This window comes from Arvicanthis niloticus, chromosome 16 (assembly GCF_011762505.2).
Source record: "Arvicanthis niloticus isolate mArvNil1 chromosome 16, mArvNil1.pat.X, whole genome shotgun sequence".
NCBI lineage: Eukaryota > Metazoa > Chordata > Mammalia > Rodentia > Muridae > Arvicanthis > Arvicanthis niloticus.
This window is the reverse complement of record NC_047673.1, coordinates 68509758-68528287: the sequence shown is the minus strand read 5'-3', so window position 1 is coordinate 68528287 and position 18530 is coordinate 68509758. Positions and strand designations below refer to the sequence as shown.

General features: G+C 41.4%; 2 protein-coding genes across 3 annotated transcripts in view; both read right to left on the bottom strand.

The window, feature by feature from the left end:
* The window catches only part of Kif26b (kinesin family member 26B), a 428644-nt gene that overhangs the window by 146646 nt on the left and 263468 nt on the right, over positions 1-18530 (bottom strand). The gene's annotated exons all lie outside the window — the stretch shown is intronic.
* LOC117721677 (uncharacterized) overlaps positions 15653-18530 on the bottom strand; it is a 28214-nt gene continuing 25336 nt past the window's right edge. The window contains 1 exon segment of the mRNA XM_076913781.1: positions 15653-15908. Within this exon segment, the coding sequence (XP_076769896.1) occupies positions 15653-15908 (256 nt within the window).

Here is an 18530-nt window from a genome sequence, read left to right as displayed (position 1 = left end):
AATAGGTATAGATGAGGGGGAAGACTCCCAACTAAAAGGACCAGTAAATATCCTCAACAAAATTATAGAGGAAAACTTCCCTAACCTAAAGAAAGAGATGTCCATAAATATACAAGAAGCTTACAGAACTCCAAATAGTTTAGACCAGAAAAGAAATACTTCCCGCCATATAATAGTCAAAACATCAAATGTACAAAACAAAGAAAAAATACTAAAAGCAGTAAGGGAAAAAGGCAAAGTAACATATAAAGGCAGGCCTATAAGAATTACACCAGACTTCTCACCAGAGACCATAAAAGCCAGAAGATCCTGGACCGATATCATACAAACCCTAAGAGAACAGAAATGCCAGCCCAGACTACTATACCCAGCAAAACTGTCAATCATTATTGATGGAGAAACCAAAATATTCCATGACAAATCCAAATTTACACAGTATCTCAACACAAATCCAGCACTTCAAAGAATAATTGGTGGAAAACTCCAACACAAGGAGGGAAACTACAACCTAGAAAAAGCAAGAAAGTAATCTTCCAAAAACCCCAAAAGAAGATAGTTACACAAACATATCTCCACGGATGTTAGCCCAAAAGCTTGGATTAGCGAAGACTCAACCCACAGACCACATAAAGCTCATGAAGAAGGAAGACCAAGAGGGGATGCCTCAGCTCTACTTAGAACGAGAAATAAAAATGCTCAAGGGAGCAAATAGGGAAACAAAACATGGAACAGAAACTGAAGGAGGGGCCATCAGGAGACCTTTCCACCTGGGTATTCACCCCATGTACAGCCACCTAATCTAAACACTGTTGTGGATGGCTGGAAGTGCATAATGTGAGGAACATGATATAGCTGTCTCCTTAGAGGTCAGCCAAAGACTAAAACACTCAGAGGACAATGTTCACAATTAACCACTGATATGATCAGGGGTTTCCCAATGGAGAACTTAGTGAGAGGACTGAAGGAGCAGAAAGGGTTATTGACCCTAGGTGGAAAGCAACAATACCAAACAACCAGAGCCCCCCAGGGTCTAAACCACCAGCCTGGGAACACATAGGGAGGGACCCAATACTCCAGAGGTATATGTAGGGGAGGATGGCTCTGTCAGACATAGGTGGGAGAGGAGTTTCTTGGTCCCATAAAAAAAAATGAATGAAAAATGAATGAATGAACACACAGTGGGGGGGGGATGTGAGGGCGGGGAGGGGATAGTGAGGGGGTAGGTGTGGTCACTGCCTCATAGAAGCATGAGGAGGGGGATGGGATAGGTTTCTGGGTGGTGGGAGGAAGTAGGCTAAGGGGATAAAATCTGAAACGTAAATACTACAACCAATTTTAAGAAGCGGGGGGGGCGGGGGGAAGTCTTCAGAACCAACATCTTTAAAAAAAAATGTCAGCCCCCGGGGGTGGGAATTTTTTTTTTCTTGATACTAAAACTTGTTCTGCGAATTGTATATTGCAGAATACACAGCCTTGGTGTATCTACTCATCAAGCATACTGAGCAGACCTGCCCAAACCTCTGATGTCCTGGTATTCCATCTGGATTCAGTGAAGACACAGCATCAGAGGCTTATCAACTTACTCTTCCCCCCACCCCTCTTCTAAAATCTCAACGCCCTTAATCAGCTTGAAGAAGTTAAAGAAGAGTCAGCGCCCCTATTCCCTGAGCTTGGGGACTAATGTGGTTAATAATGGTCTGTCTTTCTAGGGACAAGTAGTGGTTTTGTTGGAACAGGGGGGATTAGCTAGGACTTACTGCATAGCCATAACCTACTGGTAGAAATCTGTATAATTATTATCAAGATGAAGTTATAAATTCTTAAATGGTACAAAATTTACTTTGATCTCAAATTTAAGGTTTTCATTGGTACGAGCCTCTTATTAATATAAAAATGAGATGAATATTGATACACTCATGGGCATTGTGCCTGTATAACACATTTAGGAATACAATGCCTAGACCCAGCCCTTTTTTTAGCTTTTTTAACTGATTTGGGACGGTTAACCTATGAGTTAAGGGACTATAGCAAATTCATATTTTTTTGAGTTTTTTGTTAGGGTGCTTTCCATATTTTACTTAGAAATAGCTGAGAGGAGTTAACAGAAAACAGTCCAGGTTACCTTACATGGATAGTTGGTTTTCAAAACATCAGAAGTCCATAGAACTGATGCTACAAATATTCATGTATTAATGTTCATATTGATTAGAGACCTGTCTGCTCCTGACAGCTTCCTGTCATGGATTCTAAGAAGAAATTGAGCATCCTTGGAGTTATGCCAGTTGTGTGGTGACAGCCACTAGGCTAGAATTGCCTCTCTCCATCTACAGACAAATTACTGTCCAGAAAAGGACACACATGCAGAATAGTCGACTGATTATATCTGCCTAGACAGAGTAATCAGTCCTTAATAATCCTGCATCACCACGGTCTGTCAGATGATTCTGGGCCAGAAGGCTGAAGATTTGATGCTCCAACGTTCGGTAGTATAGGGGCTTTTCAGGTGTTCAGAGGTCTCTATAAATTGGCTAAGTTTTAGAAGCTATGCTTTGTGCTTCCCACAATTATAGTTAACTCAGTCATTCTGGATTTCTGACGGGGTTGAAAACTTATAGCTATTTACCGTAAGAGAAAAGATTTGAGTGGATGGTCGTCAGCTGACATTCATCCTAAAGCCAGGTTCAGAACTAAATGTTTTAGTTAGGATAGATGACAGAGGTGCTGGTTAGTCAACAAAATGATGGACTGGGTATTAGGACTATCTTGTACCTCACTGGTACAAATTGGCATAATTATGCTCTAATTGTATTTTGAGAGAAAAGTTTCATTTTAACAGGAAGGGTGATGTGTAGGAGGAGCTAAGGTAGGAGGAGTACTGAGAGGAAGAAAAGGAGTAAGAAGAGGAGGAGAAGAAGGATAGGAGAAGCTAGGTGATAAAAGAGAGAAAGAAGGGGGAGACAGGGAGGCAGATATTCATGTATCTCCACCAGTCAAAGATAGTTGTTATATCTAGGTCGGTCAGTGGGTTACACCTCTGATTGAACAATTCCAAACTTATAACGCTTATGATTAACATTATTTAAAAAAATGTATAAATGCAAAAAGGAAAAGGGGGCATGGGATAGGGGTTTTCTAAGGGGGGGGAATGGGGAAAGGGGATGGCATCTGAAGTGTAAATAAAATATCTAATAAAAAAAAAAAAAAACTCTTACTTGACGTAGAACAAATAGGTACCACAGAATATAAATAGTTCTTACTTGACGTAGAACAAATAGGTACCACAGAATATAAATAGTTCTTACGCTATGTGGGCTCAGTGCCAAGGGCTGCATATATACCCGTTTACTTCATCTGTGTTACAGCTTCATGATGTACATAACATCATTTTCCTTATTCTACAGATAAGCAAATAGGGATGAAAAGATATTGAGAGATTTCCTCCAGGTCACATAAGAGGCAAAGCCAAGACTTAGTAATCCCAGGATCCTAAATGTTGCACCAGACTGTGAGTCACTTCAGACTGTCTCGTGTAAACCACAGAATCCGTCTTTGTCTATGAGATGGGAAAATGGTGGCACCAGCCTCATAAAGTTGTCGGGATGCCTAGAAAAAGAACCGACAGTGCCTGCAGCACGCTGTGCCTAGTAACATCTTAACATCTTGATGGTGTTTTAACTTCCCCTCCCCAGCACTCTGCCTGCACCGGCTCATCTACACACCCTCTAGAAAGATCTGCTAATTGCTTTGTGGCCTGCCTGCCTTTCTGGTCTCTGGCATTTGGATCACTGGATTCTGGGTTGGAGAAAATGATGCCTCTTTGTTTATCGTGGGTGGAGTTGCATTTTCTATATCTCTAGCATGCTGCTCAGTTACTAGGGATCAGACCTCCTGAAGGAAGTCAGTTTCACCTCTATCATCACTCTGGCCCCTAAGCCTGACAAGACACACAATCCATCGTATTCAGCATCTTGACACCAGAGGCCTCTGCCCAATGCTACAGAATTCCTTTTCTAATTCAGAGGTTATGTTTTATATTGGCTGAGATCCAGCCCCTGCCCTGGTGGAGTCTGAGGACTACATGAGGTGCTGTGTCCTGGACCTTCTTCTGAGAGTTTGGAAGAAACCCTAGGTTGGGGCTTAACAAGTCATTGGCAAGAGTTGGAGCTGTGCTTGCCAGTTGGCTCTAGGGACTGAGTAGTTAACACGTACTACACCAGGTGCTATTCATATGTTACTTACAACAAACCCAGTTTTTAGCCTATCATTTGGATTATACAGTGTCACGAGTTCTGTGCTTTACAGGGAGCTGCATAATTTTTTTTAACTGGGGAAACTTAGAATGTGTGTTGAAGAACTCAGTCCTACAAAGGAACCTAGGTATCAGGATATGTGCTAAATGGCCAATCTGACCAATCAAAGCAGAACTTTCTAAAGCTGCAGAGTGGGACAGGTGTCTTTCCCACCACCCTGCCAATCAAGCTCACAGGAATGAGGTCAACGTCCTAGCAAGATGCTCTTCTTGTGTAGTTCTCCAAAGGAAAGCCAGCAACGTTCATCCTCAAGAACTGCAAACTGGAAGGAATACCTTTGCATATGCTCAGAAATGGACTTCTAGGACACTGGAAATTCTTGGTGATCTTAACAAGAGTTGGGGCTGTCTGTATTTCAGTTGATGGCAAGAACTACTCAGCTCACAACAAGGGATGCTTGGTTTATGAGTGAGCACACGATGTGGTTGTGTGTGTGTGTGTGTGTGTGTGTGTGTGTGTGTGTGTGCTTACTAAGGATTGTATGTGTAGGTTAAAAGACAATTTGCAAGAGTTGGTTCTTTCCATCAACTATGTAGGTTCTGGAGAATCAAACAGCTCATCAGGCCTGGCAGTAGGCATCTTTACCCCTGAGCCATGTCACCAGCCTCCAAGGTGTGCATCTGAAGTCTACAGGGTAGAAAGAAAGAATACAGTCTTCTCAGGGAAGTAATGACCCTGTCTCGGCCAATCCTTAGCCAAATCCAGAAAGAAGCATTTTCCTCCATGAGAAAGTAACCCCTGCATCTTGCCCCTCATTTACTTTGTAACTTTGTATTGCTGTCTTTCGCTCCCTTGGGCTATCAGCTCTACCAACTGGAGACCACAAGTAAATAAAACAAGGCCTGAGTTCAGTTGCACACACCCCCACCCCACCCCAAGGTGAATGTGAAAGCCCTGTGTATGACAAGCTATATCCAATAAGAGTGGGGTTTCCTAAGTAGCATTACTGCTGTGTATCCTGACCCCACTAACTGGAAGCAGAAAATCTATAAGTGGAAACTGTTAGGCTTCTCAAACTTTGCTTTATAAACAGGTCTTCTTATCTGTGTTAGGGGATCCACCCACTAGGAATTTAATCAAGTTTACCTGACTTGGAAAAATAAAATCAGATAGCTTTTGCTCATAGAATGAGGTAGCACAGACTGTATCTGAAGTAGGGATGCTTAAACTGTGGGTCGCCCTGCACGGCAAACTGAATCTGTAGGTTGTGGACAAGTAGGCAACAGTATACAGTACATAGTCAGTATGCAGTCAGACTATAGTTCTGACTATAAGGTAATAAACCCAATGATCATACTTAGCATATTACATCACGTAAGTACACTGCAGCCTTGGTTCTGAGCTCATAACATGCTTCACCATGCCTGCGTCATGCCATCCATGACAGTAAGTCTTGCCTGAAGCAACTCAGCTCAGGTCTGAGGCATCATGTTAAGAATTTCAGTCAGTGTCCTTCCTAGCAGATGAGTTCTCTGCTCTTATGGGAACATAGTGGCTTAATTACAGAAAATCACGTATGTTTTCCTAGGCTCCTCAGGGTGCCCGTGAACATCAGGAGTGCAAATCTTTAGATTAGATCGTGTTGTAACATGAGTTTTTAAAATGCCCAAAATGAATTTTGTCACGGAATTAGGACAAAATGTCCAACAACTTTTGAAATGGTCCTAAATGCATTTCTACCACTCTGTAGTGTGTATTTATGTAGAGAATTATTCATGACGTTGATGACTATAAAGTCAAATTATCAACCAACTCCAAAAATCATTAATTCTGTATCCTGACTTATCAAATACTCAGTCAAGATTTAACCTTTTATGCAAAAATAAGTGTACTCATCTTACTAGTATGAAAATTTCCTTTTATAAATAATAAAATTATAGTGCATATTAAAATATTTAAAATAAATCTATTGATGAATGATTATGTAGTAAACATTGGGTTTGCTTACCTGTGTTATATACCTATGCTTTTGGGGCTATGAAAAAAGGTGTTGGACAAAATGTTATGAGTGGAAGCTTAAGAGGCCCTGTTTCAGCTTACCTGTTGCCTTAAGCATGGCATGCAGGATAGCTAGGCTGGTTTAAACTTCTCTGTACTCAGAGGGTGTTGGATCTACCCTGATGGTTTTACAGTGTCTCTCCAAGGAAGTGCCCGCCACATGTGCACACATGTGCCACACACTGCCATTACATTAGTGCTCTTGAATTTTTAATACAAGTCAGTGCTGAGGACACTGAGAATCACCCCCAGCTTGGAACCTCCACGCACTTTTCTCTTTGAGCAAGAGTAACAGACACCATTGACTGACAGTAAAATGAAAGATTTGAAATTACAACTGGGACAAGATGCACTCAACGTTCTTTTGGGCAACCTGTCCTCTTGTGACTGCAACGAAGTCTGATTTTCTTAAAGGACACCTGCTAACAACCCACTTCCCTTCCAACCCACACAAACACAAATTTGCATCCACTCTTCACCAACACTCCACACCCTTTACTATGGGGTGCAAAAGGAAGCCCAAAAGTCAGAAGAAATATTGGAAGGTAACTGGAGGGGAGTGAGGGAAAAGCAGCCTTGCTGTCTTCCCAGAGCATCTCAGATTTTGCATTATGTGGTAGAGGGTTGAGACTAGCCTTTCTCAGAGGCATCTTAGAAAGGCAGCTGGTAAATTACTGAAAGTCCTAAGCTAAAAGAAAGCAGAAAAATAATGACTATATTATTGAGAGAAAGAAAAATTGTAAGTCCATGGAGATTTAAACACACACACACACACAGAGAGAGAGAGAGAGAGAGAGAGAGAGAGAGAGAGAGAGAGAGAGAGAGAGAGTGGAGATAAGGTTGGCAGTCTGTGTCTTTCCCCCACCTCTTGCTTTTTTAAGCCTTGCTGTGGGTAAGCAGACTCTGATACAGTCCATTAACTCTGTTTCATCACATCATTCTGTAATTCTGTGCCTCTGAAGCTCTCTGCTAGTAGACTAAGTAAAACATCCCACTAGCTTCTAATTAAGCACGGGAGGTAATGACCTTGATAACAGGGCAGACTCCATCATTCAGGTTACGGAGAGGTCTCTGGTTCCATTCTCACGATCTCTGACTGTACTGAAGTAAACTTGCTTAAACACATTAGAATACAATCATCATGCCAAGCAAAGTAAGCCCAAATCACAAAGTAAGCATTGCATGTGTTCTTTTGTGTGCAGAATATATATAATGTATATATTGTGTGTATGCATATGTATGTGTTCCTCTTCTATTTTCACATCACACGTATATGGTATACATATAGAGGAAGAAGGTGTCTAGAGGGAGTGAAGGGGGAACGAGAAAAAATAATGGCATAAAAAAGCTAAACTATTGTGTGCTTTCTCTATAAAGAATATATATATATGTATATATATATATTCCTATAAGAATATATATATATACATGTATATATATGTATACACACACACATATATATATTAAGTGGGAAGGAAAGGTAAGAGAGGGGAGTGATGGGGTGAAGATCTAAGCACAGCAACAAACATGGATAAGATATCACAGAGCACAGAGGACCCATCATTCTGTATGTTATCCAAAGAGTTAATAAAAGAACATTAGACCATAAACTATAGCAGACAGTTTGCCACACCCTCTGTCTTTGCCCAGGAAGACTTCCATAAAGGAAAGAGATCTACTTAGAAATGAAAAGATATAGTTTATGAGTAATGATGATTTGGAAATGTTAAAATCTCTGTAAATTACACACACCATCACATTATTATTTTTTTTTTTTTGAGATGTGGATAATATGAGAAAATGACTGTTTTCAAAATGCTTCACCCAAGTCCTGCTTTTTATCTAGTAATTGAAAATCACACCTGAATCAACGCATTATTGTAATTACCTCCATTCTTGTCCCACAGTTGGCGGTCGAAAATGCATGCCTGAGGCTTGCATAGTGTATGGTCATGGGTAAGGTATTAATTTACACCAGAGGAGTAGTCAACATTCAAGGTGCCTTGATCAAGAGTACACAACCAGGGGTGATTGGCTAGTTAGTCCTGGATGTGTCCAACTGTCAGGATCACCTAATTTTAGACTATTATCAGAGATCCACTGGGATTTTTTTTTTTTTTTTTTAAAGAACAGGTAACATTGACGTCTGAATTTCTTTGTGGTCAGAAAGGATACTCTAGAATGAAGTTAGCCCTCTGACAGTTGTTGACACTTGCTTGATGAGACAACATGTGGTCAGTGTCAGTAAATATCCCATCATGCACTTGGAAAAGAACTAAGTACCCTAAGTCATAACTTAGCAATGCTTGAAATCGGGAATCTTAAACTTTCCTACTCTTGGTCCCTTTTCATCAAAGAAATAGTTACGTAACCCCAGGTACACAGGCATGTAAGACAGATCTACAGTCAAACATTTTTCAGTAATAGGTGATAGAAAAATTTATTTTTAAATAATTATTTGGTATAAGTTCACTATTTATTAAAGACAACAGAATGGCCAAGGTAGGTTATGTGGGCCTACTATTTGATACTGTAGAGCATATATACTCAATGTTCATGAATATTTTTGTAACTATTTTGATTTTATAATTGTCAGTGCTGGTGACACCACCTCACCTCAATGTGTAGTACAGATGCAGATGACAGAAGTGTGTTTAGTGACATTTCAGAAATTGCTGAAACTTCTGTCCAAACTCCAGGCCAGAATTCATTTAATGATTGTTTTTTTAGAAGGACTCAAGTCAGCAACTCAAACAGAAGTTTTTATCATTATTATCATTACTGCTACTGCTACTGTGTGTGTGAATATATGTGGGGTCAGCCTTGGGTGTCATTCCTCAAGTACCCTCCTCTTTTCTCTGTGAAGGATTGATTTGGGGCTTGCTGCCAGGCTAGGCTGTTTGGCCAGCAAGCCCAGAAGTCTGCCTTTCTCAGGCCCCTCACTGCTGGGATTATGACTGCATGCACCATACCCAGCCTTCCAGGAAGTGAGCTGGCATTTCGAGCCACGAGGCCTGCACAGAACAAAATGTATACACTGTTTTAGGACCAAGGCTGTGGGGAAGTTGCACAGTGAACTATGGTCAGGAGCTATGAGAAACCCCTGGTTCTTTGTAAATTTCATTTTGAAATAATTTTTATGATCTTACACATTTAGACATTTTTTATTTTTGCCAAATTTTTGCAACCCCCAGAGAGAGTCTTGTGGAGCTCCATATGGAGTTGAATCCTATTTAAGGAGCGGTGGTCTAAGAGCCTAGTAAAAATTAAACAATAGTATTTCCTATGGTTTGAATGTGTCTTCTGAAGTTTACATGTTAGAAACATCCTTTCCAAGGCAACAACAGAGAGGCAGGGCCTGCAAAAGCAGAGTAGGTCATAGGTCATAAGGCATCTGCCTTCCAGAGATGAGTCTGTCTGCTTCAAGGGCATTATCTTCCTTTTCTGCCTCCTGCCCATGTTATGGCAAGAAGGTCCCTCTCTACAACAGTAGTCAAGGTTCTCTAGATGAACAGAATGTGTGTGTGTGTGTGTGTGTGTGTGTGTGTGTGTGTGTGTGTGTGGTGTGCGCACTCATTTTTTATGTCCTTTATATGGGCTGCCAGCAGAAGGTGTGGCTCAGATTAAAGGTGGATCATCCCACCTCAAAAGATCTAGATTTAGGGTGGGTCTCCCCACTTCAAATGATTTAATTAGGAAAAATCCTTTACAGGTGTTCCCAGTCACTTGGGTTTTAGTTAATTCCAGATGTAGTCAAGTTGAAAACTAAGAAGAGCCAGCACATGTGGGCCACTTGTCCTTGGGCTTAACCAGTTTCCAGAACTGTAAGAAATAAATCTCTATTCTGTATAAATTCCCCGTCCCAGGTTGTTTTTGATGGCTGGCACAAAATGAGCAGTGTACGGGGCTTGAGCCATGTTCTACGGTGTATGCAAATGCAGGCTCGTTACATATTCCTTGATAACTGACTCTTTTACTGTTAAAATATCCTTATTAATCGTTAAAGATGGCTCTTATCTTGCCCCAGAGTAATTTTCTTCATTAATAGAAATGCGCAGCTTACCTTATTGGATACTTATTACAGTGTGTATTTTTTTTCCGATTTTTATTCTCACCTTCTCTGAGTTCTATACTTTCAGCAGCACCATTTATGAAGAGTTCACAGATTTATTTTAAAGTATAAGCAGAAAATTGTATTTTAATTAGAGTGTTTAGTTGCTTTCCATTCTGTTAAATCCCTAATGGATTTGGGCACATACCTTCCATTTTAGAGTTGTTTTCTGCTAGTCTACCTATATCCTTTTCTCTGTTCTCATCTTTGCAGTTTTTACATGAGCCAAGTATTTTCCATGTTATTTCCCCTTCTGCATACATTATGTTATCCATTACTCTACAGCTTGCATTGTGTGCCCTGGAATTACTGTATTCTAGCACAATTCCAACTTTAGACGCTCCTAAACATTGCTGTGACTTATAATGCTTTAATTCCATTTAACTCCCTTCTTTTTGTATGGCTTTTGTCCTAAACCTATTGCTACATAGACAAAATATTCTGTTTTTGTTGTTTTACGTGATCAAAATTTATATCTACTTGCCAGTAAATTTTCAATATTTTATTCTATACGTTTCCAACGGCAACATGAGAAGAATTCAACAATTAGTGCCCATAAACCTCATTTAAATGTCGTAAATTGTGTTCTAACCTTAGGATTCTATCATCCCTACTCTCATTCCTCCAATCCCTGAGAGCCACCCTCCCCCAAGCCCCTCTGATCCCGTCACTCTTAAGTTGATAGCTTCAACAAACTGTTGAGTCCATTTTTGTTTGTCCAAGTATGGTTTCAGGGCTGACTGCTCCACGTTGGACAACTAATAAGGGGGTTCACCCATGAGAAGAACCAATCGCACTTCTCCCAGAAGTCATTAGTTGCCTGTAGCTCTTTGTCTAGGGGATAGGACTATGCAAAACTTCCCCTTTGGTGTTAAAGTGTGCATCAATAACTTGCTTACGCAGCCCTAAGAAGAGACGGCTTTACGGCAGACTTCCGCGTGTCCTGATTCTTGCAAGCTTTCTGCCCCATCTTCTGAGTGTTCCCTGAGCCACAGATGAAGGAGCTGTGATGTGGACTCATAAGGAACGTTTTCTGTATGTTTTGTCACCTATCTCCTCATGCCTCTAAACAACCATCAACACACATTTTATTTCCAGTGTTTCCCAGCCCAGCAAACACTCACCCTTTCTGTCACTGCATTCTTTGTGAGTGTGTGGGGCCCCCTTCCCCTCCTGTTGTCATTCCTGTTCCTACTTCACTTAGGGTTTCTCTACTAGCAGTGGATTCTTGAAATTGTTGGTTTAAGATGTCCTAATTTCGCTTCAAGTGTTGACAAATACTTTTGTCATATTCCTGTGTGTCTGGCAGTCAGCAGATATTTTCCAGCCCATGACATCCTATTGTGTCAGTATCTATCCCTTCTGTTGGGAAGCAAGTGATCAGTCCCATGTTGCTTCCATGAAAACAGTGTTGTCTCCTCACTGCTGTACTGATTGTCCCTCTTGGCTTCTGTCTTCAGCTGGCTTAGTTATGCTTGCTGCAGTCTTCTACATATGACCCTGGAGGTGACAGGTGGGGCTTCCTGAATCTACCTTCTGGTGGTTTTGAGCAGTTTTAGAGAATATTACTTCTGTGTTGTTCTCATCTTCTATTTTCTAGACTCTGGTTCCATGTTTGAATGTGGAGAAAAGTATGACCCATGTGTCTTTTATGCTTCTTGCTATATGTCCATCCTTTGTGCTCAGTGCATCCACATGGATGTAATCTACTGGTTTATTTTCCATTTCACTGGTTTCATCTCATACTAAATTTAATATGCTGTCTAGTGAGTTCCTGCTAACCAATGTTTCTTTCTTTTTGGTTTTTTTTTAGGTTCTAAAATTGCCAGTTTGCTTGTTTGTCTTTTAAAAAACAAACAAACAAAACAGATGCCATTTTTCTGGTGAAATTCTTCACTGTACCATCTAATACCTTGCACATACCAATCACAAACGCTCAAACGTTTACATCATTCAATTATTCAATTGTGTAACTTAGGTCTTTTTCCAGTGCTTGTTTTGGGATTTTTAACTGGTATACTTTCTAATTTAATTGAAAATAAAATTACAAAGATACAAGCAGCTTCCATGAGACTGACTGACTCAACCCAATCCAAGACTAACATAGCAAGTCTAGGACTCAAGCTCGGGTTCTTTGTTAGCAAGTGTCTTTATCTGCTCAGCCATTGAGTAGGCCCTGGAGTGTAACTTTTAATACAAACCACTGTGAGAATGCCTAAAAGGGCATCAATTTTACGAAATGGACTACATCACTTTCTGTCAGATGGTTAGCACACATACTCACTATACCCTAATGTGATAATGTAGTATAACCCTTCCTTCCTTCCTTCCTTCCTTCCTTCCTTCCTTCCTTCCTTCCTTCTCTCCCTCCCTCCCTCCTTCCTTCCTTCCTTCCTTCCCTCCCTCTTTCCTTCCTTCCCTCCCTCCCTCCTTCTGTCCCTCCTTCCCTCCTTCCCTCCTTCCCTTTCTTCCTTCTTTCCTTTCTTCTCTTTCTTTCTTCTTTCCTTCCTTCCCTCCTCATCTTACATACAAGGCTTTAAAAAGGGAAACCCATAGTCCCTCCAATCTCAAACCATGAAAAGCCAGTCGCAGACCCCAGAGTAACTGCAGCCAACCGCATGAGCACAAGTCACTTTGAAAACCCTACTTTGTTTCCCAAGTCATTGTGAACCCATCCTGGCCACAGTAGTCGCATCCTTTTCTCTGATTTTCCATCTTTGTTTTCCTTTCAAAAACAAATAGAGTGTTATAGCTTGGCAATCTTAACTCACTTTCTCCTATATACTTAAATGCGCACATATAGAAACTAAGGCTACTGAAGACACCCTCCACCACCCCCTACCCTCCCACCAAAGCTCACAACTGACAAACACTCTATTCAAGATAACTGGATCTCTCTCCCTCTCTCTCTCCCTCTCCCTCTCTCCCCCTCCCTCTTTCTCTTTCTCCACACCCCCATCCATAGGCAGCTTGCAAAGCTTGTGAATATCATCTTAAAACAAACAAACAAACAAACAAGAGTATAGAATGTAAACTCTTCCAAAACAAAACAGAGAAAATAGGAAGGCCACTGGAGTGACATTTCTGACGACTACAAAAGGATTAAACTACATTTAAGCAAAGAGCTTTAATCTGGGGACTCAGAGGAAACACTTCCAGGAGACCTGAGATGCACAGAGCAAGACCACACTGTTGCCTACCAGCCCTGCATGGAGGAGACATCATGAAGGGCCTGGTGTAGTCGCACACAAACCCCAAACTCCTAGACTTTCTGGAACTTAGAGATTTTTCAAGTCCACATGTCCAGCGAAGGAAATTGAAATCGTGAGAAATTTTGTGAGTACTAATCAGAGAGATCAATGGGGGGGGGGCAGAACGCAGCCTACCATTTAATCTACCAGCCGGCTTGGCCTCCCTCTCTTCTCTCCCGAGTTAAGGAGCTCCTTCTCCATCTTTAACACTCCCTCAGGCTTGCTCTTGTGCCCTAGACCAAGTTAGACTGTGGTAATGACAAAGGTGGTGTTGGACACAGATGAGCATTATGTCCCAAGCAAACAACATTTTTATATCAGAACAATAGAATATAACAGCAGTCAATAAAGTGGAGAGGTTATAATTCTAAAATATCAATACTTAGCTGTTTCCTTTCTAGATGAGAAATAAAAAATATTGATGTCAGCAAGACAAAGGCACTTATGTGTTAGCTCTGACCTCAGAGTTTTGGGTCCCCCATCTCTGGTTGAAATTCATTTCCTTCTTTTGGATAATCTTGGCAGACAATAAATACGCTGTCTCAAAAGAAAGACTGTACAAAATTAAATCTGTTCTGTGGTTTCTCATGGGACAAAGTCCAATCTAAGCAATAAATAAAATAAAACAAAACCTTAAGTCCTGCAGAATTAGAAATGTGTTCAGAGTTCTATAAAACACAAAGAATGTGGAGGCTCTGACTCACTTGAAAACATAGATATTTCTAAACAATGCTTACTTCCTCTGTTCTGACTGATCCAAAAAACAACAAAACAAAACAAAAAACCCAAACAAACAAAAAACCCTAAAATATTAGGTAGTCATTTAACACTCAGGATTCACATATGTGAATGAGTGAGTATGTGCACGTGGGGGGGTGTGCACTTATGTATGCGCACGTGCATATGTGTGTGCATAGATGTGTAGACGTATGTGCACACAGATGTGGAGGCCAGAGGACAATCTCAGGTATCATTCCTCAGTGACCATTCACCACCATGCTTTTGAAGACAAGGTCTCTCACTAGTCTACAGCTCCCCTCTTAGGCTAGGCTGGCTGGCCATGGAGTCCCAGGGATTTACCTGTCTATCCCTTCCCAGTGCTGGGGCACACACACTGTCAGACCTAGATTGTTCTATGTGGGTTCTGAGGATTGAACTTCAGTTTTTGTGCATATCAAGCTCTTTGCAACCGAGCTACCTCCACAGCCCCAGCGTTCTGAGTCTTAATACAAAGCTCTACTTACAACAATAAATGCAGCAGGAAACAATTCTTATGTATTCTCAAATCTTTTTCATCATGTATATCATCTTCTAAAGATTCAATATTGACAAAGAAAACATCTGAAAGCAGGATTGATGGATGACAGGTGCTGTTTTGATAAGACACTAATATGAAACAGTCTGCTTTTTATTAACTAGAAGCCCACTGACAGGCTAGACATACAAATATGGCCTAGTAATAAAAATAGGTCCTATGGAAGCCTCTGTAGATGAGGAGTCCTGTGGGAACAGAATGAGGATAAGCTGATATGGGACTGGTAAGGCCTGTGTTTTCATTCTTCCAGTACTGGCTCTGCCTACTGCATGTACTGTAACTAATTCAAATCATGATCTCCTACCAACTCCATCACTCAGATTACAGACCAAGATCTGATTGTAGTAGCCAAGGAAGTGAGACTGATTCATCTTTCCAGACCATGAAACAAACAGGCACAGAGCAGAGTCAGAGTACAGGGGGAAAGAGAGGCTCTCACACACAGCTTAGGCATCTGTCAGCAAGCCGTTCTGAGCGTGGCACTTAGCTCGAGAGTGCAGATTAACTATCTACCTTAAAATGGGGATGCAAAAACATTTACATGAGATAATTCGGGTGAAGTTTTTCGGAAACGGTGCTGGGCATGCTCCACACACTCAATAATCCTTAGATGTTGTGACTACTAGTATAAGAATATGTGTTACCTCAGACTTCTGGTGCAGCTGAGCTAAGCCACGTTCTTATATCCTGACCCTTCTGCCCAGCCTTTGCTGCCGACCTCCTTAGACTTCACAAATGAACAATTAAAGCTTAATAGTCTCTGGGGCAGGTAGTGCTGTGTCTGTGCTACACCAAATCTGACTTTCTTCAAAGAAGAAAAGCTGAGCTCACACTTGCAGGCTATCTCCAGGCCATTGGAGTCTGGGGCATAGTTTGGCACTCTTAGGTTTTGACCCCAGAGTTTGGTCACAAATCTTACAACTCTGAAAGGACAATATGGTGTCAGGTCCATAGCTCCAAAGGCCTGTCTTTCATTTGCCTCATGAGTCCAGCCTAGGTTTATTTATACTTAGCATGTACCTGCAACTTCAACAGTGTTGCTGCAACTCGGGTTTTAAAAGGATGCAGGAGAGGTAGATAGATGGTTCCCTGGGTAAAGGTACTTGCTGTGCAAGTGTGAAGATGTAAGTTCGAATCCTCAGAACCTACGTTAAGAACCAGAGATGTACTATAGAGGTTGGTAATCCCAGCAGTTCTGTGGGAAGATGTAAGGCAGACAGGAGATTCCTCAGAAGTTCATGGCTAGCCAGTCTGATGTATGCAGCAGAAAAACAGAGATCCCGTCTCAAGCAACATAGAAGGCAAGGACCAACATCAACCATTGTTCGCTGACCTCCACACCTGTGCTATGGCAAGCCTAAGCCTGCACACACAGAGAGAGAGAGAGAGAGAGAGAGGAGGGGAGGGAAAGAGAGGGAGTGGGAGAGAAAGAGGGAAAGAGAGAGAAAGAGAGACAGAGAGAGAGAGAGACAGAGAGAGAGACAGAGAGGTGCACACACACAAAGAAAAGAATGCATAGATTCACATGGCTTCCTCAGACTATGCTGTATTTTATTAACTTAGTTCAAGACATGATGGGTGCTAGGGTTTGCCATGTGTTAAACGCCTGATCCCCACCTTAGTGCTACTGGGACATTGTGCATGGAGTCACTGGGAGTCAAGGTGTAGTGGGAAATCTTCCGGTCGCCATAAATGTATCCTAGAAGGGAATCTGTGAGAGTCTGATCTTCCATTCATTTTTTTGGTTCTTGGTTGTGAGGGGAATGGCTTTGTACTCTTTGTCACAAGCCCAAAGGAAATAAAACTAAGTACTCACAAACGAAAACTTCTAAACTGTGAGCCCAAACCAACATTTTCTCTTTACAGACTGTTACAGTAACAGAAGCTAACACAATAGACACGTTACAAGGAACAGCAAGTGGTCTAGGCCTAGACCCTCAGTACAAAGATCTGTGGACTGTCTGTCCCATGTCTCACATAAGTGACATTTAGAAGGTAACAGTTTGCTTTTCTATTTATACAAACTGACAGAACCCATTTCAAGAAATTTGGGGTGCTGGAGTCCAGTGAAGCCCCTGAGAAGAGGGTCAAGGCCATTTGGGAATAGCCTGAGAGCTTTATCTCACCAGCATACTGTGAGCTGGTCTTACCCCTGCTCATTAACTACTCACTCACAAAATTAACCTCTTCCAGCCCTCCCTGTGAGTTTAGTCTCTCTCTCCCCCCTCTCCCTCTCTTCCCTCTCTCTTCCACCCTCACCCCTATTTTCAGATCAAGATGTGAACTCTCAACTGTTCCTGCTGTGGTGCCTTTGCTCTGCCATCATGGACTCCAACCCTCTGAAACTGTAAGCCCAATTAAACTCTCTTTTCTAGAAGTTCCCTTGGTTGTGGTGTATGGTCACAGCAATAGAAAAGTAAGTAAGACAGTGGTAGAGCACCACACTAGCAAGTGGCACTACAGCATCTATGCACTGAACTATTTACCATATAAATATCATCCATTGTCTTTTTATGTATCTATTTATATCATCTAGTATCTGGCATTTGTCATCTATTTTTCTGTCTATATCACCTGTCATCCATCTATTATCTATCCATCTATCTCTATCTATCTATCTATCTATCTATCTATCTATCTATCTATCTATCTATCTCCATCCATCCATTCATCTATTTATCACTGACTTATCCACCCTGGTTAACTAGCTCAGTGGTACAGAGCTTGCCTAGTATACATGAAGTCACAAAAATGAAAATAGGTTGGAGTAGAGTTTAAACCTTAGGACCAGAAACTGTTCTTCCTTTGAAACATCATCTCTTATGAGATAAATTAATATGGAGCACATCCAGGCTACCAGAAGGGGGTGGATCTGGCCAAAGCCAGCCAACCCAGGCAAGCCATGGAAGCCTGAACCTGCAGGGTTAGCCTGCTTCTTTGATTGCTAGTGGCAGTTGCTGCACAGACTCCACACTCCCTGAACACTTCCCTGTTATCATGTTGACTTTCAAGCAAAGGCCCTGCCTTTCATTTATTACTGGGATGAACTATGAAAACTATGTAGCTGGTCCTTTTTAGGTGTGTATGAGCCATTAAATCTTTTGATATCTGTCAATTTAAACCCCCACATCATCTTAAGAAAACACGGCACGATTCCACAAGTTCTCAAACAGCAGCACATTCCAAGGGGCCAGAATGCTCTTGCTATCATTTCTTCACAATTAGAGAGCCACTCCACAGGCAGACGGAGTCGTGGAGGTTAATTATCCAGGGCTAGCTGCAAGTAATAATCCCAGGTCCAGGACTCTGGATTCTGGACCATTGGGCTTCTTCCTGTGGACCTTGAAGAAGACAACCTTCATCTTTTCTAGTTTGAAGGAAGGGTGGCTGCTTTGCTGGGTTGTTGGGAGCATTCAATGAGATGCTATGTATACTATTATTATATGTACTAAGAGTTCTATATGACAATAATTTCTACATTACCATATATGACATTCTCCCCTACTCTCGTTCATTTCAACTTGCCTACTCAGTCTAGTCCTTTG